This window comes from Coccinella septempunctata, chromosome 8 (genome assembly GCF_907165205.1).
Source record: "Coccinella septempunctata chromosome 8, icCocSept1.1, whole genome shotgun sequence".
Lineage (NCBI taxonomy): Eukaryota > Metazoa > Arthropoda > Insecta > Coleoptera > Coccinellidae > Coccinella > Coccinella septempunctata.
In genome coordinates, this window is record NC_058196.1 from 22,502,210 (window position 1) to 22,529,218 (window position 27,009).

At 37.2% G+C, this 27,009-nt stretch overlaps 1 protein-coding gene across 9 annotated transcripts in view; it reads right to left on the reverse strand.

Moving 5' to 3' along the window:
- The window catches only part of LOC123319325 (protein lap4-like), a 123,880-nt gene that overhangs the window by 2,306 nt on the left and 94,565 nt on the right, over positions 1-27,009 (reverse strand). For 4 of the 9 annotated variants that reach the window (XM_044906235.1, XM_044906233.1, XM_044906231.1 and 1 more), the window contains exons 10-18: positions 24,215-25,089; positions 19,115-19,672; positions 15,454-15,564; positions 15,196-15,375; positions 13,669-14,064; positions 10,523-10,801; positions 4,934-5,036; positions 2,907-3,051; positions 2,566-2,845 (exon numbers count right to left, since the gene is read on the reverse strand). In XM_044906235.1, coding sequence (XP_044762170.1) covers positions 2,566-2,845; positions 2,907-3,051; positions 4,934-5,036; positions 10,523-10,801; positions 13,669-14,064; positions 15,196-15,375; positions 15,454-15,564; positions 19,115-19,672; positions 24,215-25,089 — 2,927 coding nt within the window. Of the gene's footprint in view, positions 1-2,256; positions 2,411-2,565; positions 2,846-2,906; positions 3,052-4,933; positions 5,037-5,301; positions 6,725-10,522; positions 10,802-13,668; positions 14,065-15,195; positions 15,376-15,453; positions 15,565-19,114; positions 19,673-24,214; positions 25,090-27,009 lie in introns of those variants that run through there. The other 5 variants (XM_044906236.1, XM_044906227.1, XM_044906228.1 and 2 more) reach the window with 5 other exon arrangements.

Sequence of the window (27,009 nt, forward strand, 5' to 3'; positions counted from 1 at the left end):
TCGAAAAATTAGCTGTGAGTTTATACAGCATCAGAAGCTACCTTTTGTTACCAGATATTGAGCTGCGTCTAGATTTCCAAGGCTTGCTTGGATGTCAATAATTTTTGAACCGAGTATACTCCATTCAAAGGAGTGGACTTTGAAGTCCAGACGTAGCTTAATATTACAAGAAAAGAGTAAAAATTTCTGTAATTCAAATTATATTAGGAGAAAATATGAATATTAACTGGAAAAGTGTTTAAACTGAAGAAATACTCAAATCAAAGCAAATTAATTCAGGAATTTATATAATTATTTTCTCAATTTGTTCGATTACAGTACAAAATTCAAAATATCTTCTGTCATACACGTCATAGGTCTTTGGTCAGGGTTTATTCCAAATATTTGAATTCCGCAACTGAAAATATTACTGAATGGTTCATTACTACAATATATTAATATATTTTCGTTTTTCAATAGCCGCCCGAGATTTTAATAATTCTTGAACAGGGTAGGTATACAGGATGTTCCAAATGAAGTCGGCATTATTATTGCAAACTCCGTTATTATTAATGCTACGAATTAGGTTAAATGGGCAAACTAGTATCATTTTTAATGGCCCTCTCAATGCCAAAAATAAAAACAAAATTGACAGTCGCATTTTCAAAATATTTCATAAAATTAAATTTTTTTAAATGAAACACCCTATATTTTATCATGCATTTCGATTCGTAATAACATTTTTTAAAACAAAGCTCATATCACATTTCTTCCTAAAGTTGAAAATAGCGACTTATGTGGAATTATTCATTTCATACCACTACAAAAAATTCCTTTGTTTTGGCGAATAAAATTTCATGATTGTCTAAACACCCAATTTTGGTATTTATACGAAGGACAATATTGCTTTGAGTATTTGGGCAATCATGAGGTTTTATTCGCCAAAATAAAGAAATTTTTTGTACTAGTGAATGAAATAAATATTTTCAGTCGCTTGTTTTCAACTTTAGGAAGAAAGGTGATACGAACTTTGTTGTTGAGAATGTGATAACGAATCGAAATGCATGATAAAAGTGTTCCATTTAAAAAAATATCATTTTATGAAATATTTTGAAAACGCAACTGTCCATTTTTGTTTGTTTTCGGCATCGAGAAGACTATTGAAAATGCTACTAGTTTGTCCATTTAACCGAATTCGCAGCATCAATAATAACGGAGTTGGCAATGGTGCCGAGTTAATTTGGAACACCTGTATACGTAATACGTAATACATAACCGTAAAACATTCTCCTTCTTCTTCTCTTATCTTTCAAGTTATGAACCTAACTGGCGCCATCTATACCATACAGATGCGTAGTGTCATAGATTTCGTTACCTTGTTATTCTGACTGGGAACCTGAACTTGTCAGTCTGAGGTTTTCAGGGGTGGTATAGCTCATTGTAAAAGTAGGTAAAGTAGGAAAAGATGGTAAGGATAAAAGTATGTAAAAGTTCTTTTGACCTCAAAAATCTGCTATTGAAATATATGTACAAGTCAAAGACACACCCTATATTCCTATATGTATATACAGAAATATCATGATAAATCAGATAATGTTCCTAGAAGATTTCAATGTAACCATATTGGAGATATAAGGATATAAGGAATCTTCTATTAAATTTCAACAGTCTGTATTTTGAACGAGGCCTCTTTTGGATAATAGTGAATGAAAAAAATTCTCAATAAATCCAATTTCAACAGATAAAAATAATAATTCGGCTATATGATATGAACGTTTTATTGAAACTGAAGAGTTACGGCGATAAGGTGCTGCAATAGTTTCGGAAAAACTTTGAATAATAGATAAATTATTGAACGAAGTATATCTTTGTAATGACCGATGAATTTTTTTCAATCTGTTGATAGCTGCGAAACATTTGAAATTGTGCATCTCAATGAGCAAAATTAGAATTTAATACACCTGACCTGAATTAAATAACAGTGTCAACTCATATTAGCAAAGCAATGACGGCTTAGCAAACCTTAAAACAGAAATTATCAGAAATCCGCCTCAACAATTGAGCTTATATTTATTTTCTTCGTTATAAGAATTCATATTGGTTATCTTTGCTTCAATCATCAGCTATTACACTGAGATTTGAATAAACTAATTCAGAATTATTCAATAGAATAATTTTACAGTATGCATATAAACCTGAAATTACTCTTCGAAATACTGGCATAAATGTTTCTCGACAATTGCCAACCTAATGTGCTGAAATAAATAGACTGTGATCATTATTCAAGATAAGTGCGTTTTTTTCGATTCGTGTACAGCCCAAAACGATATTAATGACATTAATGTTTTTACAGAAAATTAAAAGAATAAAGATATGTTCAGAATGGTTTCGGTGACATGAAAGCGACTGATCTGTAATTCGAACGCTGCGCCTGTAAACGAAAGACAAAATACCTTGAATATTTGCTTCGGCGGAATGTTTCATGAATTACTAAATAAAAGGTACATACTCAATCTCACAACCCTCGTTAGTAAATACAGGTTAAAACAACTAAAACGTTTCTTTTTGCTCAATATAGACACTTACGTCTTCTTTGTGACCATCGGAATTATTAGTGACCACTTCGTTGGCGTCCACCATATCGGTCATCGATTTGATGACCATTTGGGCCTGGATGGCGTCTTGTTCGAGCGACTTCAATCGCGCCGCTCGCCACGCGGCCCTCTTCTCCGCCTTCTTCTGTCTAGATTCAGCCGGCGAGAGGTTTGCCTCATCCTCGTCAGTCAGAAGACCACTCTCTCTGAGTTGGTCTTTGTGACGTCGTTCGGCTTTGGCCGTCCTGACTATTCCTATCACGCTGGACGGCCTGGAAAAGGATCAGAATGATAATTCGTTCTTTAAAAAAGGATCTTGATTGATGCACCTACCTCGTGTTCGAAGATCCCACAGAGTCGTTATCTGAGTGATCTGCCGAGTTGACGTGCAGATTATTCAGATCTCTGGCGATCAGCTTGTCCTCCTCGGCTCTCAATTTTTCCAATTCGTCAGCGCTCAAGTAACTGAATACTTTTTCTGAAATAGGAAAAAAGCTTTCAGACGTTGTTAGTTGTTCAAGCAGTTTTGGAGGCTTCTTCGGAGCAAACATTTGAAGGAGTATGTTTGATACCTTTTGAAACATATCAATTTTGAATTTTTTTACTATTTCCTTTTAAATCATCATCTCAGTTAACAAAACTGTATACAGTATACAGGGTGAGTCTTTGACTCGTAAAAATATTTCAACAGTAGATTCTTGAGGTCAAAAGAAACACTTTCTTCATATATCATTTTTCCCGATTCGGCTCGGTTCAAAGATACAGGCTGTTGAAAAAAATACTTTTAGTTCTATCTCACAAACGGTTTAATCGAATGAAATGAATTTTGGAATATAGTTTTTCATTTATTTGATGAATCTCGAACACAAGATATCACCCACGTCTTCCAGTTTTCTCATTATGAACATTACGTACCATAAACATACCAAAAATTCAAAGAACTTAGCTCTTGAAACTAAGTTAGACGCCGTCTAATGAATATTTGAACGTTTTGTAAAATAAACGTATTCTTCATATATTCATGTATAATGCGACGTTTTCGAATAATTTGATGTTCAAAAATTAATAAGTACCAGTGAAATTTAAAAATTTTTGTACTTTGGCTGAATAAAACTCTGTTCAAAAGGTCCACAGATAGTGTCATAGATTTAGCTTGTTTTTCTGAAGGATATTTTGTTTCTTCAGAGGTGGCACAGCTCATTATGAAATATAAAGACATTAAAATTTTTATCAGGTCCTAATCGGAAAAAAGTGTTTCTTTTGACCTCAATAATCTACTATAAAAATATTTGTACGAGTCAAAGACCCTATATCTGTATGTGCGTCAGCATGAGTCTTTGAATTGAACATATAATTCATGAGGTCAAAATAAACACAGCTCTTTGAAAGTGAATTCTTTATATTTTCTCGTATAATGCGCCGTTTTCGAGTAATTTGATATTAAAAAATATCTGTGAAATTCGAAAAATTGGGCACTTTGGCTGAATTCACCGCTGTTCAAAAGATCTAGAGGATTAACCTTAAAACATAGTACATTACAGTGAAGTGTCTTAGATTTAGGTTGGTTATTCCTGAAGAGAATTTGTTGCCATTATAAGGCTTGTTCGTAGAGTGGTTCACAACGGTTGTGATCTGTATAGAGCAAGCGCAATTCCATTTTAGGGTAGCGAAAATCCATTTGCGCTTGCTCTGTACAGTTCACAACCGTTGTGAATCACTCTACGAACAAGCCTATAGTTTTCTACGTTAGTTAACCTAGTAAAGAAGAAGAACGTTAGGAGATGATATGAAATGAAAGGTTCAATGGGTTATATTTGAATCTGGTAACTTCCGTAAGAAATGAAATAAATGAATAATAAATTTACTGAGCTAAATTCGTTATTTTTACCGGAAATGACATACAAATCAAGAGAAGAATCGCCAAATAAATTGCAGAAACTCATTTATTGTATTATGAATACTAATTCGAAGTTTAAAATGCTATAATTAATGCTGTGAAAAACTTCAGTGTCAATTCCAGGGGTGGCATAGCTCATTATGCAAACTTAAATTGTGCATTTTTTTTTATCTAGGCCAAATCGAAAGAAATGGCAAAGGAAAAAAGTGTTTCTCTAGAATCTATTGTTAAAATATATGTACAAGTCAAAGACTAGAGCTGTTCATTATTATTCCTACTCTGAAATGTTTTTTTTTTGAGCGATACAAAACATTTACGGCTATCATAGATGTCACGTAAGGAATTATAGCATTGCCTCTACCAAATAGGGTGAGTTCTTTTTTTCAAAACTGTTGAACGAAAAATTAGTAGGGGAACATATTGAATAAAACATAAAATGAAATGAAGGAAAGAAATAACATACCTGGCTTATTGGGTTTTTGGCTTTCTTCCATGGCAGACTCGAAAAACTTCTTTCTGTCGCTCACCGATGATTTTGCGGTGTTGCTTTTCGGAGAAGTGGGGGGCTGTTGAAACAATTGAGAGTTTTAAATTCAAAACCCTTCAATGTATTGAGTGACGAAAGTCAATAAATTATCAGAGATCAAACGAAACAATTCAAAAACAAACTAACACACAAAATCAGTAAATATTGGTTTTCAATCTATTATATCATTTGAGTCAACTGATATAAATGAATTTTACGCGAATATTTTTCTGTTTATGACCCCTCTTTTTTTATATAAACGCTGCGGACTTCTTGTAGTCCTTGTACGTCCATCCTTTAGGTACTGCTTGAAAAAGGTCGGTTGTTATTGAAGCAAAAAAAAAACAATTGGAGATAATTTAGACACATATCACGCGCTGATATGAATATGGGTGTGAATCGAACTAGCCAATTTGCCATCGTAATTATCAACTACGCCACTGTAGCTGAATACTCACAGTTTTGCGAAAAAACAGAGTTATATAAAGCAACAATTATTTTACAATCTAAGACGTCACACACAGGTAAAAAACGGTACCGACATACCTTTGTTGAGGTTTCAAATATGTCATACTTTTTATTGAATATCAACGATTTAGGGCGTTTTTTTGATTGGTCTTCTGGGATATTAATCCCCGTTTCAACAACTTCTAATTGGTCCTGGCTCTGAGATCCCTTCATTGCACTTCTTCTAAGAGGAAATTTTGGTTGATTCATTCTATGCAGTGGAGGGGGACTGGTTGGTAAGGGAGGAGGGATTTTCGTTGGTGCATTTGAACTACCGATTATTTCGAAAGGTGGGGCAGTTTTCGGTAGGGGTGGGGGTGAGTCACTTCCGTTTCCTTTATAAGCATTTTTCTCCGGCGTTTTACTTTGATCCATCATGTTGGTATCGACATGCTTTTGGACGAAACCGTCATTCAATGGTGAAGTGAAGGAGATTAGTGGAGGATCGCTAAAAAAATTTTCTGTTTGGTAATTGCCATTAGCGTCTCGTTCATAATATTGATCTTCGTCGAATAGGAAAGGGTTACTGTTGTACGACTGATTAATGAATGGATTCGAGCTGAATTTCCTCTCGTAAGTTCTCCGGATGTTCGGATCTTCAGGCAATCCAACGATATTGGGATTTCTATACGGAAACGTTAAGTTGTTAGTGTAGGTCGGAATATGATGCATGTAATCAATCCCTTGGGGGTATTGATAACTGGCAAACTGGGGAATGTGTTGTTGGTTAGCTGGCGGCAACGTGTTATAAATATTAATCTCGTACTGATGAGAAGTTGGTACGTCGCGTCTATCCAAAGAATCGATACTCTTAGCGACAGAACCTTCGGAAACTTTGAAGCCCTGCCGTTTCAAACATACCTCATCACCAGGAACAAAGGATAAACTATCTTTCGACGCGTTCTGATCAGAATCGCTTGAAAAAAAGTAATCTGGAGGCGGTGGTAATATGAGGTCGTCAATCGATTTCGATTTAGTAATTTCACTTAGTTGGCTTATCTTTTCCGACCCTTTGATGATGGTCCTGGTTGAAGTTTCATCTGATTTGGCAGGTTCCGAGCTTTCAATTTGATTCCCATTAATGGACATAGCGCGGGGGGAGTATGGTTTAGGTTTTGGGGGAGGAATTGGTTTGGAGTGTCTTTTAACATCTGAAATCTCCTCTTTTGAGGTTACCTCTTCTTCAATCCCCCCAGCCACAAAGCCGTTGGGTTGTGATTCCTGTCAAAATTTGACGTTATTACTCGACCTTATTCATTCCCAAACCTTCCACCTTGAAGCTCGCAAACGCAACACAACCACAAAACAAAAACATAAAAGGAATGAGACGAACACGTTTATACCAAAAATATATTTGCCATTGAAAATCACATTGTTAAACTCCCTATCGACATAAATAAATAGACAATGTTTTATTCTGGTAACAGTCAATATAAAATTTGAGACAACGGATAATTGGCAAGGCAGCTTTTTGCCCTCTCTATATATGAAAATAAATATTTAAAACACAGTTGGGTCATCTCCTACAGAAACTATATAGTAAAACATCTTGTTTGAAGGAAAACCATCTATTTTATATCCCCTGTTTGAATGTCAAAGAACCTCTTGTCAGTTTATTGATCTTATAATGAACTGAGGGGTAAATCTATTTTTTGAAAAAACCTTTGTAACATTTCATCAAACAGATATTTCTAACAGATAAATATCTTCGGAATCATTTTTCACTTGTCATTAAAAAATTTTGAATGCTGCGGCTATATTATGATTTCTTTTTGTTTAGACATTATTTTTATATTCAAAACTTTACAATACCACAAATAGATTCGAAAATGAGTGTGACTCGGATAGGCGATGGAAAATTTTTGTTTTTAATTTTGTAAGACATCTATAGTCCATGCACTTTCATAAAAGTAGTGGGTTGGCCGTGGAATAATTTTCCTCAAGATTTTGTAACTAGAACAATTTTAGTCCAGAAGAATAACCAACATCAATTCGTTTTAAGCTTCTGCATATTTAGGGTCAATAATTAAATATATTTAAACAATGACCTCTTCTGCCTTCTATGCAAATAACTATATAATTATTCCCTTTGATCAGTTTATATAAACGTTAATTATGTTCATCACTTATTATCGAACTATTTTATTTCTCGAAGTTAATTTACTTTGTGAGTAAAACATTATTACTAAGACGGACAACATAGCGCTGATTTAAAACTAAAAATGTTTTCAAAATCATCATAACTTTACATTTTGGTAATCTACAGTGTGATATTTCAAATTTTCAAGATCAACCGACTACCTTTATGAAAGTGAATGGACTTTAAAATTCCCAACAATATACATAAATTAATTGCAATCTACGCTTTCAGCTTCCAACAAAAATTAATCTTCAATGAAAAATAGGACAAGAATTGTCGATTTTCATGTTAATTCTTTGAAAGTATGATGAGTGACACTTATTTATACTCACAACTTTTATTTTTATTTCATTTTCGGAATTGATGTTGATTGCCCATCAATCAACAGACCCTTGTGCTATTTTTCGAGCCCTAATAAAATCATTCAATTGGTTCGAACGTAAAAATGCATAACCTCGACTAAAATTATGATTGGCAGTCATACCTATACAATCTTCTGATAAAAATTTGGTACTTTTGATATGGATGAACTTACTCGATTTAATAGTAACAATTGGATTCCTATTATTTAGAACATATAAGCCACTGAACACGAGACATCAAAACTGACGGCTTGTTATTGTTATTACTTATTTATTTACAACTGTTAGTAATGTCCTGCTGAATATGAGCACCACATTTTATTTCATTTCCTATACAGTTAAAGATCTTGCGATTCTGCTACTGAAAATGAGTTACGCTGAAGTTTTTATTACAACATTATTCAATTGTGATAAATTTCTATCTATGATAATATTGAATGGAAGAATAACAGAATGAACCTTGGAAGTATAAGAATTACAGCGTGAATAAACTCTTGTGAGTACTCAGTAACATCGATATATTCCTGACTTAAAAGTAGCACCTATTTCAGCCCCCTAAGTCGAACTTTTGAAATGTTCCGTCTCAGACTGTAGGCTTGGTTAGTTGTGCTGAAGGAAATAACTTTTCGGAAGAATATCATGGAAAAAGTGAAGTTTGAATTAATCTGCAGCAAAATCACATCCACTCAACATTAATTACTAACCTCAACATCATTTAAGTCATTTATTTTACAGCAAAATTTCACTAGACAGTTTTTGTTATGGTGAAGACGTCTTCACACTCTGCAATAGAGAAAAATATCGTTTTCATTTGATTTTTTGTTGGTAAACAACATGCCCATGCCTTGACACTAATCCATGCTGGTACAGCAAGATTCCTTCGGGTTCATTAATTTAATTAAAGAAATTGGGAACGGTGTAACATGCTAAAAATGCCAAAATCACCTCATCGGTGAAGAAGAGGGTTAAATAGATTTCCCCCTCGTTCATTACGAATATAGATAAGCCAGTTCCTTGTAGACTCAAAGGGTTGAAGCACAGAAAGAAATTTCAATTAGATTCTGCGATTTTATTGTATACTAGTTGACACGGCCAACTTCGTTCTGCTTTGAAGATATGAGATGCTGTATCAACTCAGCTTTGTTTTTATTTTCAAGCAGGATAAGAAAAAAGTAAAATAAATATATAAAGATAAATATAGAAGTTTCATCAAGCTTCATGTAAGTGGTTATTGTTGCAAGACCCTTTTTTACTGGTTTGAAATTGGTATCTTGTCATGGATGACATTTTCAGTTTTGTTTTCAGATGAGAGAATAAACAGAGCAGATGATTGGCCGATAAATTAACATGAAAAAGTTCGGAGTCAGTAATTCAAAATACACAATAATTGCATTTGCATTTGTTGCTTCAAAAGCTCGACGTATACAGCGCACTCTAATGGCATTATCTGAATAAATGACAGAATGAAAGTTCTTCAAAAGCCCTTTATGTCATGAAATTTCTCGTATGCTTTTATTGGAAGACTTAAATCATACCTGGACTCAGAAATCGCCATATTTTTATAATAACCGGGCTGTAGCCAAATCTGACAAATCGGAGAATTGAAATTCCGAACGAACAGTCAAGCAGTCTTTTATACAGGTTAAGTCATCAGTGCTCGATAAGACGATAACTCTTAGATATTTTGAGCTAGGAGAATGATCCAATCTTTGATTGAATCGACTTTAATTTGCGCATAAGCTAAAATTATTTCAGACTTTATAGGGTGAAAATAGTTTCAGCTTATGCGCCAATTAAAATCGATTCTGCCAAAGTTTGAATCATTCGCATAGTCCAAAATTTTCAACAGTTATCGACCGATCGAGAACTGTTGACTCACCCTGTATATACGGCATACATGCTCGAGTTCATAACTGTTTCTTGATGTGAAGAGGGGATAAGGAACCATTCAAACACAGGGATAGATAATGTTTTTTATGGAACAAAAAGGATAAATTTGCAGAAATTTTTTTATCTATACAAAAATCTATGAAAGCATTAAAAATAGGGTTATAGCATTTGTCCTATTGAATTTTCCACATGCCGTTCATTACGGAAATAAACATAGAACACATCAGACAAAAGCCATCACATAAGAATATTCATCTACTTTCACACGAACATAAACAAACACCATAAATGTCAATTGTGTACACACATCTTGAGAGGAATTTAAAAAAAATGCATGGAATTTACCACTGTTTACATCAATGGCTACAAATGAAGGTAAATTTTGCAGTGTGTCATTTTCTATTGACAGATGACATTTAACACAGCAAACTCTATCAAATATCAATGAAAAACGATTCTATAACTGGAAACAAAAGTGCAAAGATGTAGATGTATTTTATAAAAGAGTGATTCTAACAGGTTTCAACAAATTCAAAATTTCCAAGTTTGTCTTTCACTTGTACATTACAGAATCTCTCAGATATGTGTGTTTCCCATTTATCAACCCAATAAGACATGTCTACTCACAGTGGTAGTTTGTGGGGCCAGGGTGTGCTTGCTCATCACTATAGTGGTGGTCTTTAGTTCCGCCGAGTTCACTGGCGATTTCGGAGGAACAGAATTCTCGACTGGTCCCTGATGGGCCAACGTTTCTACCGCACGGACTACATCTAACACCTTGTCCGCCGGAGACGCGGCCTTATGTTCAATCAGCGACAAATCCTCCTCGGACGTACTGGGAAGACGTAGACGGTGCTCCGCCTCTTCTTTCTCGAACTGCACGAGCTCCGACTTCATACGATGCTCCTATTAAAAGTCACAGGGTGGTTAAGATCGAACGTTAAACTACCCATTGATCGAAGAAACAAGACTTAACCCCAACGTTCGGATAGCATTTCCCAATTACGATATCTACAGAATTGATAGACCTAACAGCACAGGTGGCGTTGCTATACTGGCTAGAAGGAATATGGATCACCATTTCGACCAAATATTCAATGGACAAGAAGTAGAAGCAATATCGATTATTGTGAATACTAATCGAGGACAAGTGAAGATTATTTCAACTTATAAATCACCGGATAAGGACATGCTGGAAGAGGATCTAAAAATGCTACTAGAAGGAAGACCCCCTAAAATCATAATTGGTGATCTTAACTGCAAATCGCAGGAATAGAATAGTAGAATGGAAAATACCAACGGGAGAAGACTGAAGATTTGTGCTGAAAAACTTAATGCAGTTGTAATAGGACCTGATATACCGACCTACATACCAAGAGTATATGGACTACCCGATGTACTGGACATTGTCGTAATGGAAGACATCACTGAAGAAATCAGCATTGATACAATAGAAGACGGAACTTCAGACCACAATCCCATAGAATTCATAGTGGGACATGGCCCAAGAAACGAAGAAGAGACACAAACCAAGGATCGCACAGACTGGGAGAAATATAAGAATTCACTTCAGGAGAAAATCACGGAAATTCCCCAAATAAACACCCGGGATGAATTAGATGAAGCAGTTGAAAAATTGGAAAATCAAATAAAAGAAGCCTATGAAGAAAGCACCAAGAGAATAAGGAAACCAATTCCGAAACATTCACATGGAGATACGCCAAGGGATATAAAGGAACTTATAAAAAAGAACAGAAGACTCAGAAAAATCTACAGAACAACTAAAAGAGAAGAAGACAAGAAGAAACTGAATAAGCATAGCCAGATATTGAAAAATGCTTTAACAGAACTGCGTAATAACAGATGGCACCAGAGATTAAGGGAACTGAATACAATAGATCACTCGGCTTGGAAAATGCAAAAACGCTTACGACGAGAACGGACAGTTATACCTCCACTGCATGGAGCAAACGGAATGGTATATACGAGACTTGAAAAAGCCGAAGCACTTGCCGACTCAATTGAGAGAGAAGCCAGAATAAATTACAGAAATGATGATGACAATGAAGATCTAGAAGAAGAAGTGGAGGCAAACGAAGAACTGATGATGGAACCACCGGAAACCGAAATCATTCCAAAACCGGCTTCACCAACAGAAATCAAAGAGATCATAATGAAATTGAAAAACAGGAAAGCGCCAGGAGAAGATAGGATAACGAATTATATGTTGAAGAAATTGCCTAGAAAAGGAATAGCAGCCTTGACGAATATAACAAACGGAGTGATGAGGACCGAATACTACCCAAAGAGATGGAAAACTGCAGAAATGATAGTTTTCAACAAGCCTGGAAAGGAACGGAAATTTCCTCAAAATTATAGACTAATCAGCCTACTATCAGCACTAGGAAAAATCGTCGAGAGGGTTATCGCTAAAAGGCTGAATGAGGAAACAGAAATGTTGAAGATAATTCCACCCGAACAATTTGGATTTCGACGAGAACATTCGACTGAACTCCAATTACTACGGCTCATAGAATACGTCACCGAAGGAATGCAGACCCAACAGGCCACAGGATTAGTTCTGATGGATATCGAGAGAGCTTTTGATAGAGTATGGCACGAAGGCCTAATCTACAAGATGAAAAAAGCAGGATATTCGACCAAGCTATGCAAGATTATAAGGAACTATCTGAGGAATAGAAACTTTTATGTGAAAATAGATGGAGCAACCTCTCAAACCAGACAATTGGAAGCGGGAGTGCCTCAAGGATCGGTACTTGGACCTCTGCTTTACGTAATATACGTCTATGATATCCCGAAGAATGCTAGAAATATGCTCACCTTGTACGCAGATGACACAGGAATAGCGTTCAGACATCGACGCCCAGAGATCATATACCGGAGACTGCAGGAAGCCATAGATGAATTACTCAAATGGTGCATCAAATGGAAAATCCAAATCAATGGAAGAAAGACTCAAGCAATATTACTGCAAAAGAGAAGATTGAGGATGGAAGAAAACCTTGAAGTTGATGGAGAAGAGGTTGAATGGAAAAATGAAGCAACATACCTAGGAGTGACGGTTGACAGAGGACTTACATGGAAAAACCACATCAAATGTGCAGTTGATAAAACAAAAGCCGCAATCAAGTTGACGATGATTAAAACAATTGCGCGACCACAACTCACATATGGATCGGCAGCATGGGGCTTCGCAGCCAAGACCCACATCAAGAAAATACAGGCCACTGAGAATAAACTCCTTAGAATGGCGATGGACGTACCCTGGTTTGTTAGGAACAAACAAATCTACAAGGACTTGGAATGGGAACCAGTTACAATATTTATGAAGAGAAAGGCGGAAAGGATATTCGACAAAGCCAAACAACATCCAAATGAGGAACTACGAAGATTAGTCGACTATGATCCAACAGAAGAAGCTAGAAGGTCAAAAACCTACCACCGAAGACCGAGAGATCAGTTAAGGATTTTAAGTAACCAAAGAAGAGCTTAACCTATAAAAGCTATAGGCAGCATACAAATATCAACACGACTATGATCGTGTGAGAGTCCAGAAACCATAAGAGTCAACTGGTTAATAGGCAAAATGCCCGGAACCTATGAAGAAGCAGTTAAGGGTTTTTAGTGGGTTTCGAGCTCAGAGAGTGAGAATCCCCACACTGTTCCCCCTCAGGAGAGGGTGTGTTCGTCTGTTTGCAGATTTTCCCCCCTGCTACATCAAAAAAAAAAAAAAAAACCATTGATCGAATTACCTGTTGGACGTCTTCATCCGGTATGTCCAAAGAACTAACGCTTTGCGATCTGCTACTAACAGATCCTCCCCTAGTCAGTCTTCCTTCGGCGACGGCTCTGTCGACGTCGGCCCTCTCGTAACCTTTGCAGACCAGCAACCTTATGCGGTTACCGCAAGACCTTAGGGCATGCACGGCCTCCTGGTGGGTGGCTCCCAGTAAGCTTCTGCCGTTAACCTCGATCAGCCTCATGCCCGTCTTCAGCCTTCCGTCCCTTCTGGCTGCGCCAACGGAATTTATCTTGGAGATGAAGACGCCTTCGTCCGACCTATCCAGTGGATTGCCTCTCTGCCCGTGAAGGCCTCCCTTGATATGCATTCCCAGTTTCTCGGTATCGCCTTTCTCCAATATCAATTCCTAGTGACAAAAAACAGCGATTGTTGACGTGAAACGAATTGTATCCACATAAAAAAGCACTCCACACTATGCGAAATCATACAGGAAGTAAAAAAAATGTCACACGAGCAGAACTCAGGCCATTGTTCATACCAGCAGAAATCCTGAAGAAATGAAAACAAAGAAGATGCAGTAAAGAAGGTATTGTAGGTACCGTTTGTGTTTTTAACCTAGAATATCGTTAAAAATTCACCCAAAAGTTCGGTAATTTGAAGAAAAAAGGTGTACACCGGATGTATCTTCAAGACCTTCGTAGCTAAATTTGAAATTAGACAGATGAAGCGTATTATGAATACTTACCATAGGTTCTAGATATGATATCATGAGTTGCTTGAAACAAAGGGTGAAAGTGATGAGAGATTATAATTATAAAAAAGAGGAGTTTCAATAACAGCGCAAGATTTTAACATCATATCGTCAATTTATATTATAACAGACATTTGAGAATTATACATTGAACAAAACAACTGGCAAAAACTTGGATGACAATATCAGAATAAAACTATAACAAGATCTTCAGTCATGGGTGAATGAAGCATTCTACGATGCTTCATCAGTATACAATTCCACTGTTATTGAAATACCCTTAAATAAAGTATCATTCTTTATCATGCTGCTCTCTAGAGTGATGAAACTATTTTCTAATGTAGGTATGAGTGAATAAATTATCAAAAAAGTGCATTTGGACAAAAAAATTGTGTTCAGCTGTTACACACAGAGTGTGAAGGAATAGTTGCGGAAAAAGGGTTGGTTCCTTGTCAAAAAATAGTGTAAGTCTCTCAAATAGAAAAATTTCTGAGCTGCTTAGGATGCTAAAGATGTTTTTCTTAGAAACAGATAAATTTTTCAATGATCTGATATGAATAAGGAAAAAAGTTTTTTGTGAAACAAATTTTAAGGGTTGGTTCTCCATCTCTTGCAAGTATAGGGGAAATGATAACCTACCTTCAAGAAGGTGAGAGACCAAAGAAAAAAATCGTGAGCTGATATAACGTTGAAAATGCCTATTGATCTTAAACTTGAAGAAATACTAGACAAAGTGTGTTAGCCTCTACAGGATTAAAAGTATGGGTAATCTAGACATGAACTCACTTGATATCCTTCAGGAAGAGGGTCATGACGTACTGTCAAAGTGATCGTGTCTCCAGGTCTCAGAAGCTCCATCACAGCCTCTTGATGTGTTGCATGGGTAACATCCGTACCGTTGACTTTCAGAATTCTATCACCTACCCTGAGTTTACCAGAGTTTGCTGCGGTGCCTCCCGGTACCATCTGAGGATGTAAGCATTGTAAAATTCTGCTTCCGTAAAATTAAAGGCTTTAAATTTCTGTAAAAGTATTACTACTCACGTGTGATATGAATATACCAGGTTCTTTAGCACCAAAAGGAATACTGGAATGGTCTGTTCCACCGATAATACTGAAACCCAATGATCCTTCCGCCTTGCTCAATATTACATCCTATAAATATTTTTTGACATGAAGATCCAATAAAATTGAGATAGATATTTACTCATTATCATTAAATGTGATATGACAGACACTATATTGAAATCTAAGGATTCGTTTCACATAATTTCAGGTTTAAATTGATGAGGCAGATAATATATCAAATTTATTTAAGCAAGGTAGTGACGTCATGGCGATAAGATCAGCTTAGCAAACAAGCTATGTGAAGCTGGCACCCCCAAATGCGAATTTTGAAACAAAAATTTCGGGGTCGTTTGTCCATCGTAGGTCCACCCTTTTTTCATTTGTCAACTCTTCTTGTTATTAATCTGAGAATTTCATCCATTTCGGCTCAACTGTTCGGTCTTGACGGATTTTTAACTGAACCCATCTTTTCCAGGATTTTTCAAAGGCCAGCTTTCGAGTCGTTTATCTCTCAGTAAAAGTAACCGCAGATTAAATTGTGATACATATTCTGAAAGAGCAACTCTTCTAGTTATAAATCTGAGAATTTCATCTATATCGGCGCAACCGTTCGGTCTTGACGAATTTTTAACTGAACCCATCTTTTTCAGGATTTTTCGAAGGTCAGCTTCGAGTCGTTTATATCTCAATAAAAGTAACCGTAGATGGAAATGTGATACATATTCTGAAAGAGCAACACTTCTAGTAATAAATCTGAGAATTTCATGCATCTCGGCGCAACCGTTCGGTCTTGACGAATTTTTAACTGAACCCATCTTTTTCAGGATTTTTCGAGGGCCAGTTTTCGAGTCGTTTATCTCTCAATAAAAGTTACCGTAGATGAAAATGTGATACATATTCTGAAAGAGCAACTCTTCTAGTTATAAATCTGAGAATTTCATCTATATCGACGAATTTCTAACTCAACCCAAATTTAGTGGACAAAAGTGGACTTACGTTGGACAAACGACCCTGAAATTTTTGTTTCAAAATTCGCATTTGCTTCACATAGCTTGGCAAACATCCACCAAACAAAGGAACTTTCTGAAGTTGTTGCAGTTCCTCTGCTGCGCTGTCTGCATGTTTACTCAAAATAGCAATAGGTGTTTGTCGTTTTAGATCCAACAAATCAAAATACATAACCAAAAGTTACATTAAGATCATAACGAACATCTTCCTTGAAAAATAGTATAAACAATAGGAATTATTTGAAGTTTGAACAGTCTGGCAACAATATTTTCAATCGAATCCTGACCTGACGTCATGGCTTTGCTGAAATGAATAGTGGATAGTTCTATTCTCGAGGTTAAAAACTCTTAATTCAACAGTTTCTCATATTGCTACAAAAAACTATTGAATAAAAACGAGTTTCTCACTTTTTCAAATTAATAATATGCGATTCCCTTCAAATGTCCATAAATATTTCAACTGACACCAAAATGCTTAACATTTCTACTGAAATCCTCTAAAACTATTTTTCAGTGATATGTTCAAAAGTTTTTCACTACGAATACGTGTGAAGATGTGCTTTCATTGAGAACTAAAATAGAACTGAGCAAGTAGTGACAAATGGCAAAGTGAAGGTATAGATTAGACTGAGTAAAGCGGGACTGGGGAAGAGGAGAAGCCATGAATTCACCGTTTATCGTTTTACCTGCATCCTGGCTGACCATCTATTGAAGTGAAAGGCCCAAAATTAATTGATCTACTTACATTTTCTAGTCCATCTATAAAACTACTTCAAGGGATATTAGGTCTCCTCAAACAATAATTGTTAAAAAAATTGAACAAACACAAATATTCAAATATTAAAGTCAACAAAAATTCTCAGTCATGCATTTTCATCCAGAATTCCCATGGAAAAAATTGAGAGATTCCAGATTTGCTTGGATTAATAATATGTGATTATAAATGAATGACATAAACTCAACGAGAATCTTTTGGCTTTGTAGATTAAGTTCAAATATAAAAAACTAAAAGTGTAATATTCAGGGATTAATGATTGAAAGACAGAAAGTTTCATGCACTATATGGAGAAATAAAAGTATTGGTTTCAAGTAAAACAAAAAAATACAAGCAAAAAAAGGCCAATAATTGATTTTGATTAATTGGTGTGACACCCAATTTCCAAATTATGATACTGATTGTTCAAAGAAGATTCTTTGGAGTACAGTCGAGAAATGACGATGGTTCGAGTTTGGACATTAATGATTCATGATCAATCTTTTTTCGTGTTAGAAATCGATGAAAAAATATGATGTGGGTATAAACTTCTCTTTGAAAATGTTAGGTTTAGATCACTTGGAATGAAAGTACTGCCTATGCTTTATTTGAATTTGTACTGAATGAGTGAAGTGACGTATTGAAATGATCTAAGTTGTACTTCGTACGTGAATTTTTAGGAGATTTCTCTTTACCAAATAACACAGTTACCTACTGCATAAGAAGTTTCAGAAAATATAATAGAAGCAGAAAAACAAAAATAGCCACCCATTCTCATTAGGCGCCTCCTAAGGATACAGTGCCCTGCAAGGGGTGCAGCATATTCTTGCCAAGGCTCAGATACTTCTTAGATCTCGCAAAAACAGTACCAAGGTTAAAACTTGCTGAACCTTGGAAAAGACCAATAAAAGGCAGCGGTCCAACAATGGGAGTTGAACAACAGAAAAACCTTATGGAGAAACACTCCTGAACTTACTCAGCCAAAGAAATTCGTGATGATTTTATCGACCTATACCAGAAAGCTGCTAAAGCTGTCATGAGCTGAGCTTCGGTGATGGTGGGACTGCCGATGGGGCAGTGCGGTATAAATATCATCAGCAGATGAGATTTGCATGCTTTGTGTATCAGAAGTAGAAACAGCTGAACACATGGTATGCAAGTGTCCAGATCTGGCTGGCCTAAGAACCATTCAAATGGGAAAACCAGTCCTGGATACTTACGAGGCCAAGGCTCATAAGGATGTTGTCGGTTTTATCAACACCATTGACGACCTCCTAGGGTAGAGAACAAGAAGATCTACATGGCCGAAAGATTAACCGAACCACAACGATCCCGGTTTAAATAATAATAGATCTAGCAGTGTTAAAGTTCCCAAGGAACTTTTCGGAGTGTTCCAGTCTCAGAAGCTTCCTAGCACTTATTAAAGGTGGGCTTAACGTTAAGGCTTACTTAATTTCTCTGATAGCAGTAATCATAGTAATCGAGGAAATAGTAAGTCTTAACCTTGAGCTAGCTTTAAATAAGTCGGTGCAAACTGGCCTGAGAATACTTCAATACATTGCACATTAAAATTTCAGCCACCTCGGTTCAAATGACCACGAAACTCCACAGTACCATGGTAACTATAAAGAAATTCCCTAAAAACTCCTCTTCTGAAGTACAAACTTAGTAGACGCATCTAGCGACCATCAAACTACCTGTTTGGCATCTTCAATTTAGATAATGAATGGGAGAAGAGTGCGGAGACTATCTGAAGGAGTACTAGACCGTAGCTAGCTCCTAGACGCGGGTGCGTTCAGAGGGTGTTAGAAAGTGAGTGACATGCCAGGTGAGTGTGAACAGGAGAAGGAACATGGTTAATGCAACACGGGCATACCTCGACGATCAGCGGGACTGCCAGTTTGTTATCAGTGATGCGAGTAACGGTCGTTTCCGTGAAAGTGCTCTTCGTGATGGTTTCGGTAACCCTGCCCGGCCCCGTGGGGGCTGGAGGGAGCTCAATGGGGTCTGGCCGTTTGACCGTGACCGTGACGGTCTGTCCGACCGTTTCGGGATGCGTTACGACATTGACGGAGGGATTTTTTTTAAGGAAATGATCGGGAATCATGGCTTGGAACTCCTCGTTCGTGATAGGCCTCGGCAGTACCTGTACGTCATCCCCCTCCAGGGAGGATGTGGGCGTGGCCTTTTTGTGATTGGCCTGCGGGACGTCGTCGGGGTGCACGTGGTTCGCCGGTGGTTGTTGGTGAGGAACGTGTTTTGGCTGGTTCGTAGCTGCGGGCGTCAGCGGCGGCGACGCTGGCGACTGGGTCTCGTTCTGGGTTAGACGTCTGGGCGCCGGCTTGGGATGGTCGCCGACGACCGGCGTCTTCGGTCTGGAGGCGTCGATTCCGTTGGTTTTCGTTACTTCTGGTTTTGGAGAGGATTCGGGAGTCTGGAAAAAAAATGTTCTTGTAAATTTTCGTTTGGTTTTTTTCGGTCAAGACAGAATGATTCCCATAAACCATGGGAGAACTAGCATTTTGGACAGAGATCTAATCCACTATAGTTTAAAGCTTCCAGTTACACTGTAACTGTCTTATTGGTCTCTTATACTCGAAAAAAGATTAATAAGTGTCTGAAACATTGTCTATGTCAAAATCGAATAGTTTTTCAATTATTGAAGATATCGGAAGGTTTACTAGTTTGTTAATGTATTTTCATGTTGTCCCTCGTTCTATGCTTTAATTTCTCTTATTAAAATCCAGAATTTCATGATATTTTTTCCCAGATATTCACAGCACTGAAATGAGACCAATCCGCACTGATGTTGGGAAATGAATCGTCAAGACAATTTCAATTTTTCTGTTTAGTATTAGCCCTGATCTGAACTATCAATGTGCGAATAATCCCTCAACTAAGAATAGTGATGTGGCTTTTTTCCGGACATAATATATTCTGTAACTTCGTTGAAAAAGAATAAATTGAGGTCCACCTATTCACAGTTACCAGTTTGCCAAAAAATTAAGAAAGGCTATACATTTTTCTTGAATTGGAAGATTGATAAGTGTGGTTAGTTCATCATGAACGAAGAGAAAAAACGTCCTGCTGAACGAATTATACAGGGTGTCTGTAAACAAATTCGAAGGACTTAGGGAGATGATACCTCGATGAAAATAAGCAGGGGTAGTTCCTATAACTTTTTTTCGAAATCGACCTACCTTCCAAGATACATCCTGTAGAAGGTGATGACGAGTTGACAGTTTAAATTTTTTTTTTAAAGTCTAAAAAACACTGAGTCATGAAACTATACATAATATGAAGCACTAAATAGATGCTACTCACACAATTTTTTTAGATCTCATAACTTTATTATAAGGGGTTCGAAATAACAATTCCTTAAGATTTTCCCTCAAAATTGTTTTCGAGGAATAGATTTTCGAAAAATAAAATTCTCTTATGGTTTCCCATTCAATTCTGGAAAAAAAGTCCTTCGCATTTGTTTACAGACACCCTGTATATATTTTTATATATTTTTTTCATTTTGACCTTATAGTGCTATCAATTAACTTTCCTTTATTATTAAAATATCCTTAAAAATTATACATATTATATTTACTCCAAAAGAACTATTTGAAATGCATTTTATTCATTATTCATCATAATCTCACGCAGGCCAATGTTGATTCACGAATATTTCAATGAGAAATGGCGGAAAACACAATCTGATCTACATCGTTGATACCGATTAAAAATAACTCGAAACTATTTCCGAAGTTACTGGAAATGATTTCGACTCTATCTAGTTAAGTGTAGAGATAATCCGGTAAATATGGGTGATTTACTCAAATTTATCGCAGCTGTTAGAGGTTTTTCCACTTCTACCGATCGAGACAGTATATTAAATTCAACATAACAAAGAATCAATAAAATTCTGAGTATACAAAATTGAGAATTTATTGTGAGATAATTCACGTTAGATTCTATATGTTTTGTTCATCAATAGCCACTAATTTTCAACTATCTTTTTCATAGACTTCGGAAAAACTCAACATCTTTTGAGGTACCATGTCAACATGATGTTCATAAGATCACACGACATTCACAATAAACTGATTTTTATATGCATAAACGAAGTGAATACATAAATGAATTTTTATTGGGGCATTAAGACATGAAGAATATAAGATAAGTCTCAGATTCAGTTAAGTGTATACAGGGCTAGTCAATAGTAATCAATCGGTCGATAAGAAACTCTGAGAAATTCTACATAAGAAATTTTTTATTTCGCATTCATTAAAAAAAGTCGTTTAGGATACGTCCTTCTATTTCCGACGAATTACAATGGGACACATCATCGAGTCCATTGTTCGCCCGTGAAACTTCGAATCTGACTCATTCGGAAATATCTCTGCCAAAAATCGGAATTCAATGAATGAAATGCGTTTCGTTCATTATTATTCATCCGACAATAGGAAACGAGTTGTTCGAATGAATTATTGCAGTTTCTTTTCTCTATTTGTTTATTCCAGGCTATTTCAGGTTCACAATCATTGTTCGTGTTTTGTGTCAACTTTCTACCGTACAATAAAAAGTTTCAGATAAGTTTTCATTAATTCGGATTCGATGAAACGAGCGAAGTTAAAGATCGAATCTGCATGGGAACTTGAGCAGTTAACATTAAATGACACAGAAAACAGAAGCCAGTATTAATGAATATTTTAGAAATAATTTGTAGGTTGCGTACGTAATGTAATCCCCTTCGAAATAACTCTATCGTTGTGTTATTTATTTATAGTTGGGATCCCAAGAGGGAAATTCGGGATTTACTCGAGAATGTCAGATTAATATAAGGGGAGATACCTTAGACTCAGACCCTGTAGAGTACTTCTACCAAAAATTAGTATGTGGGAGGGCGCCAAACTTGCAAAATAAAAAAACGTCACGTGTACATTCTCGAGCGCGGTGGCGTTCATTCTTATTTTGAAGCTTATGATTGAAGAATAACGAAAAAAATATAATCTGACAGTTTCAGCAAGCCGAATCAATAAAAATTGGCCATAAAGGTCACAAAAATCAGTTTTTTTGAATTATCTCCCCTCCTGGGCTTCAAATTGTTTTCGCATTCATTATGAAAGTTGCAGGGCATAACATTTTCTACAAATTTTGTCCGAAGCAATTTTTTCTACGTCCAAACGTTTTTGAGATATATACGGCGATGAATGTACATGGTGGGCAGAATTGGTGACTTGAATTACAACTTTTTCAACCCAACGAGATAGAGGAAAATGCATGGCACATTTCGGTCGTCTTTTTTCCAGAAACTAATAATGCCATCAACTGCATTACTCTACCTTCTTTTGTTTTCGAGTTATAAGTCAAAATTAAAATTTCAAGTAAGGTCATTATCTCCGTTTCTGTTTAAGCTAGGATGTTGAAATGAAAACATTATATAGACACTTTTTTGATAGCAATCCAGTGCCGTACTATGATTTTTTCCAACGGTTATATTTGCTGAGCTATAACATAAAGATGTATTTTTTTTATGAAAACAGTAGTTTAAAATGACTTAGAAAGACCGAGGGCAATGTATGATATATTTCTGAAACAGTAAAAAAAAGCGGTTCTTTCTAAGTCATTTTAAACTACTGTTTCCATAAGAAAAAACACAACTTTATGTTATATCTCAGCAAATAAACCTGAAGGAAAAAATCATAGTACGCCACTGGATTGCTATCAAAAAAGTGTCCCTATAATGTATTCATTTCAACATCCTAGCACAAACAGAAAAAGGGATAATGACCAAAGTTTAAATCGCTCAAATTTTAATTTTGGCTTATAACTTAAAAACAAAAGAAGAAAGAGGAATGCAGTTGATGGCATTATTAGTTTCTCAAAAAAAGACGACATGAATGGTACATTCATTTTCCTCTATCCGTTGGGTTAAAAAGTTGTAGTTCAGGTATCACCAATTTTGCCCACCCTGTACATTGGACTGGGTTTCTATTTTGACCTTGGCCTTTCGCATGTGTGGCTAAGCTCCTCGCCCTTATCGCCCTCTAATTCGAAAACGGTCAAGAGTATGTAAAATTGCTTCAGACGAGAGTTGTACAGAATTTTATTATCTACAACTTTCATAATGAATACAGAAACGATTAGAGCTACAGGAAGGAACATATTTGAAGGAATGCCTTCTTATCCTCTTCCAACTGTTAGATTGAGAAAACCTCCCTTGATTATTGACAGATTAATGGCTCAACACGTCTGCAATACCGAGATTAACCATCTGTATGAAAATCTGAGTGTGTACAAGTAACGATTTTTTTTAATTTTCAAAGGACCTTGCGTCACGCCCGAATTGTCAGTCCCTTGAAAGTGGCTTCCTCTGGATCCAATCAACATATTTTTTTTTTACCATTTTCAACTCGTACGGCCAGCCCCACCAAGCAAACTGTCAGATTAACATGAATTTATTATCAGAGACAAGTAGGGAATATACAGTATCTTAATCTGACACGCTCGAGTATGTACACCCGACGATTTGTTTTTAAATCTTTGAAAACCTGCAGACGCTTTCCCCACCGCTGAAAGTGCATAGATCATAGATCCTTTTTTTTTTCTTTCTACCATCTAATCTTCAAAATCTACTAGGTCTCCACGACGCTCGAGTAAATCCAGATTTAGCATCGTCGGCTGTAGTTTAAGAATTTAAGTACATTGTTGCCGCAATACTACACTATATACTATACTATATTATCCTGATTCTCCGTAGGTACCGAAGTACCCCTCAGAAGCTCCATAAAGCTTGTACGAGTTCGAAGAATCAGTTATGTTTTGTGTAGGCTTTGTAACCGTGTTCTTACGCCACCCTATGCACAGCACTGTTAATTGTAACACAAGCCTTCAAAAATTCTCCATAGGAAAAGTTAAGATATTCTGACAGCATAGAAAGTTGACCAGAACAGCTAATAGTAGACATATAAGTAGCAAAACTCACCCTTCTCTCTCCCTCGTAGCTCCTCCGGTATCCAGCGTAACCGGGCCTGTTGGCCATGTAACTATTGGCGGAATACAGACCCGTGTAAGGTTTCGGCAGACCGAACAACCTAGGGCTGTGTTGCGGACCCGGCGAGGCCTGCGGGCTGTTCTTGCTCACGGCCACCTCCCTCTCCACCACAAGCCGTACGAAACGTTCGAGGCCGGTTAGCATGGCGACAGCCTGATCGTGGGTGGCGCCCGTCAGGTCCACCCCGTTGATCGACACCACCTTGTCGCCGATGGCCAGTTTGCCGTCCTTATGCGCGACGCCACCTTCCGTTATCCTCGAGATGAAGATGGCGTCCGAGTCCAGCTTGAAGGGCTGCGAACCCTTGCCTCCAGCTATGCTGAAACCCAACCCCCTCGAATCTCGTATGAGGGTGGTGTTGATCAGCACCCTCTGGAGGACTTTATCGTCTTCTATGGGCGGCAGGGGCGACGGTGGCGCCTTCTTGACCTCGCTCTTTTGGGTCGCGTTCAGACTGACGGGATCGCTGCGGTACTTGATCTCCTTGACCAATCGGGTGACTTCCCTTATGACCTCGAGGATCAGGACGTTTCCGGAGGCCTTGAGGACCTCGACGGCGTCGTAGTGACTGACGTCTAGGACGGAGACCCCGTTGACTGTCAGCACCTTGTCGCCGACCTTGAGACCGGCCAGGTCCGCAGGACCGCCCTCGGTCACCCTGGATATGAAGATGCCCTCGTCTTCGCCCTTGAAGGGCGTAGAGCCTTTGCCGCCGGCTATGGAGAGCCCTAGGCCGGCGTGGGAACGTTCGATATGTATCTCGTATTTTTCTTCGCGGAGCTCCACTGCCACGTCCGAATCTCCAGCTGAAAAAAAAAAATACAAGAAATCAGATCGTAATTATACTTGGCTTCTGCGAGTTAATCGATACACTGGATATCCAAAGGGTCACACAAGTGGATCCTATCCTGATGGATTACAAAGAATGGTGAGTTATACTTGAGACCCCCTGTATATCTGTGAACATTAAATATCTTCCGCTCGAGCGAGAACTATTGAAGATTAGAGCCATTCGGGGTAACTGAGCGCAGAGGGTAAGTGTGCGCAGTGCGTATATCTCGACTATGCAATGTATGAAAGAGGGGTTCATTTTGGGTGAAGCAAAGGCGCAGAATCGCCAAATTAGTTTTTCATGGGAGTGCACCGTGCGACGTTTTGTTAAATTTTTATTTGCAATCAATCTAATTCACTAGTTTTCTTGTTAATTTTTAGCATCTCTGCATATTCAGCCAGGTCCAAGTTCCGAGTCCGACAGTGTTAAACAATATTTTATTCGATCCTGCGCTTATTAATCTAAATATAAAATAAAAATTTTGGGTTCTCTTAGCTGCTCAAATCTATAAGAACGTCAATTCAAATTTTGGCTTACTGGGGAAAGCGTGCGCGGGTAAGTGTGCGCATAGATTCATTATATGGGCATTTGTTCAGTGAGGAATAAATTGTGACATTGTTGATTTTCTTGGTAAAGACTCGATCAATATTCTCCTATTTGTTCAGAAAAATATGAAGAGCCACCAACAGGAGAATGTATCAAGTGTTGTGTTCACCAGGAATGGTGGCACGAACAATGATGCAGTGCTTGTAAAAAGGCGCTTCTGTATTGACAATAAACTGCATTTCTCTAATATTGTAACATTTTGAGGACATTATTTTGTGATTTGTTTTGATTGTGTGGTTCACTAAGCACTGCTTTCACTTACCCCGTGAGGGTGGGCACACTTACCCGCAATAAGGGGCATGTGAACGCACTCCGACTTTCACTATTAATTATTTTTTGCGGAAAGAAAACGTTTTTGTTAGTTTGCTTTTTAATTTTTTTTTATAGATTAGAAAATTCTCTATCTTATGAATATGTTTTAATTTTCCTAGCTTCAACATTTGAAACGGGGTATGGCTTGAAAAGCAAAAGTGCGCACAGTTGCCTCGAATGACTCTACGGTTCATTACGACCCAAAGAGTTTTGGTTGAAAACATTGAGTATTTTCCTACTGATTCGAATGAGTAAAATCGTTTTCCTCCAACCTTTACCATTTTTTTATAGCCCACTGAAACTTGTCAATAAGCTGTGCCGCATTCTGCGGATGAAGTTGAAAGAATTTAAATGGGACAATTCCTTATGCAGAGATGAGTGTTACAAAATGAGCCTTGAATTGTTTATAATGCTATGGCACAAAAACTACGCTTGGACTGAAACCATCCCTTAAGAGGTAGTCTCCATTAAATTAGGAAGAAACCTCCATTGGTTGACCTAAACTTAAACCGCCGTATACCTAACGAGCATTCCAACCCTTTCGAGTTCTATTATCGCCAGGAATCTGATCCGTACATTGATAGATGGTGAGGTAGTCCACATTTAATATTTCGTAATGAACTTTAATCTGCCGGTATCGTTATCTCGAATTCCTGACGAAATAGTTGTGTAATTACGGCCGTAAAATGTCGAAAACAATGAGAGGATACCATATTATCACAAGGTACAAAATTTAATATTCGACCCACTGAATTAGTATGTCGCATAGCTCTCAATATTGAATTTGAAAAGTGGAAGGAAATATGGGTTTTATGTTTGGATTTTAAATTGTCGCAGTTTATGAATTTCACAATAGCATTTTCAGGTGGGTGAAGGTAAACTTCACCCACTTGAAGATGCTATAGTGATAGCGAAACACGTGTCGTGGTTTGAAAACTCATTTGGTGAAAATCATATAATCTGTTTTGAGTTGATT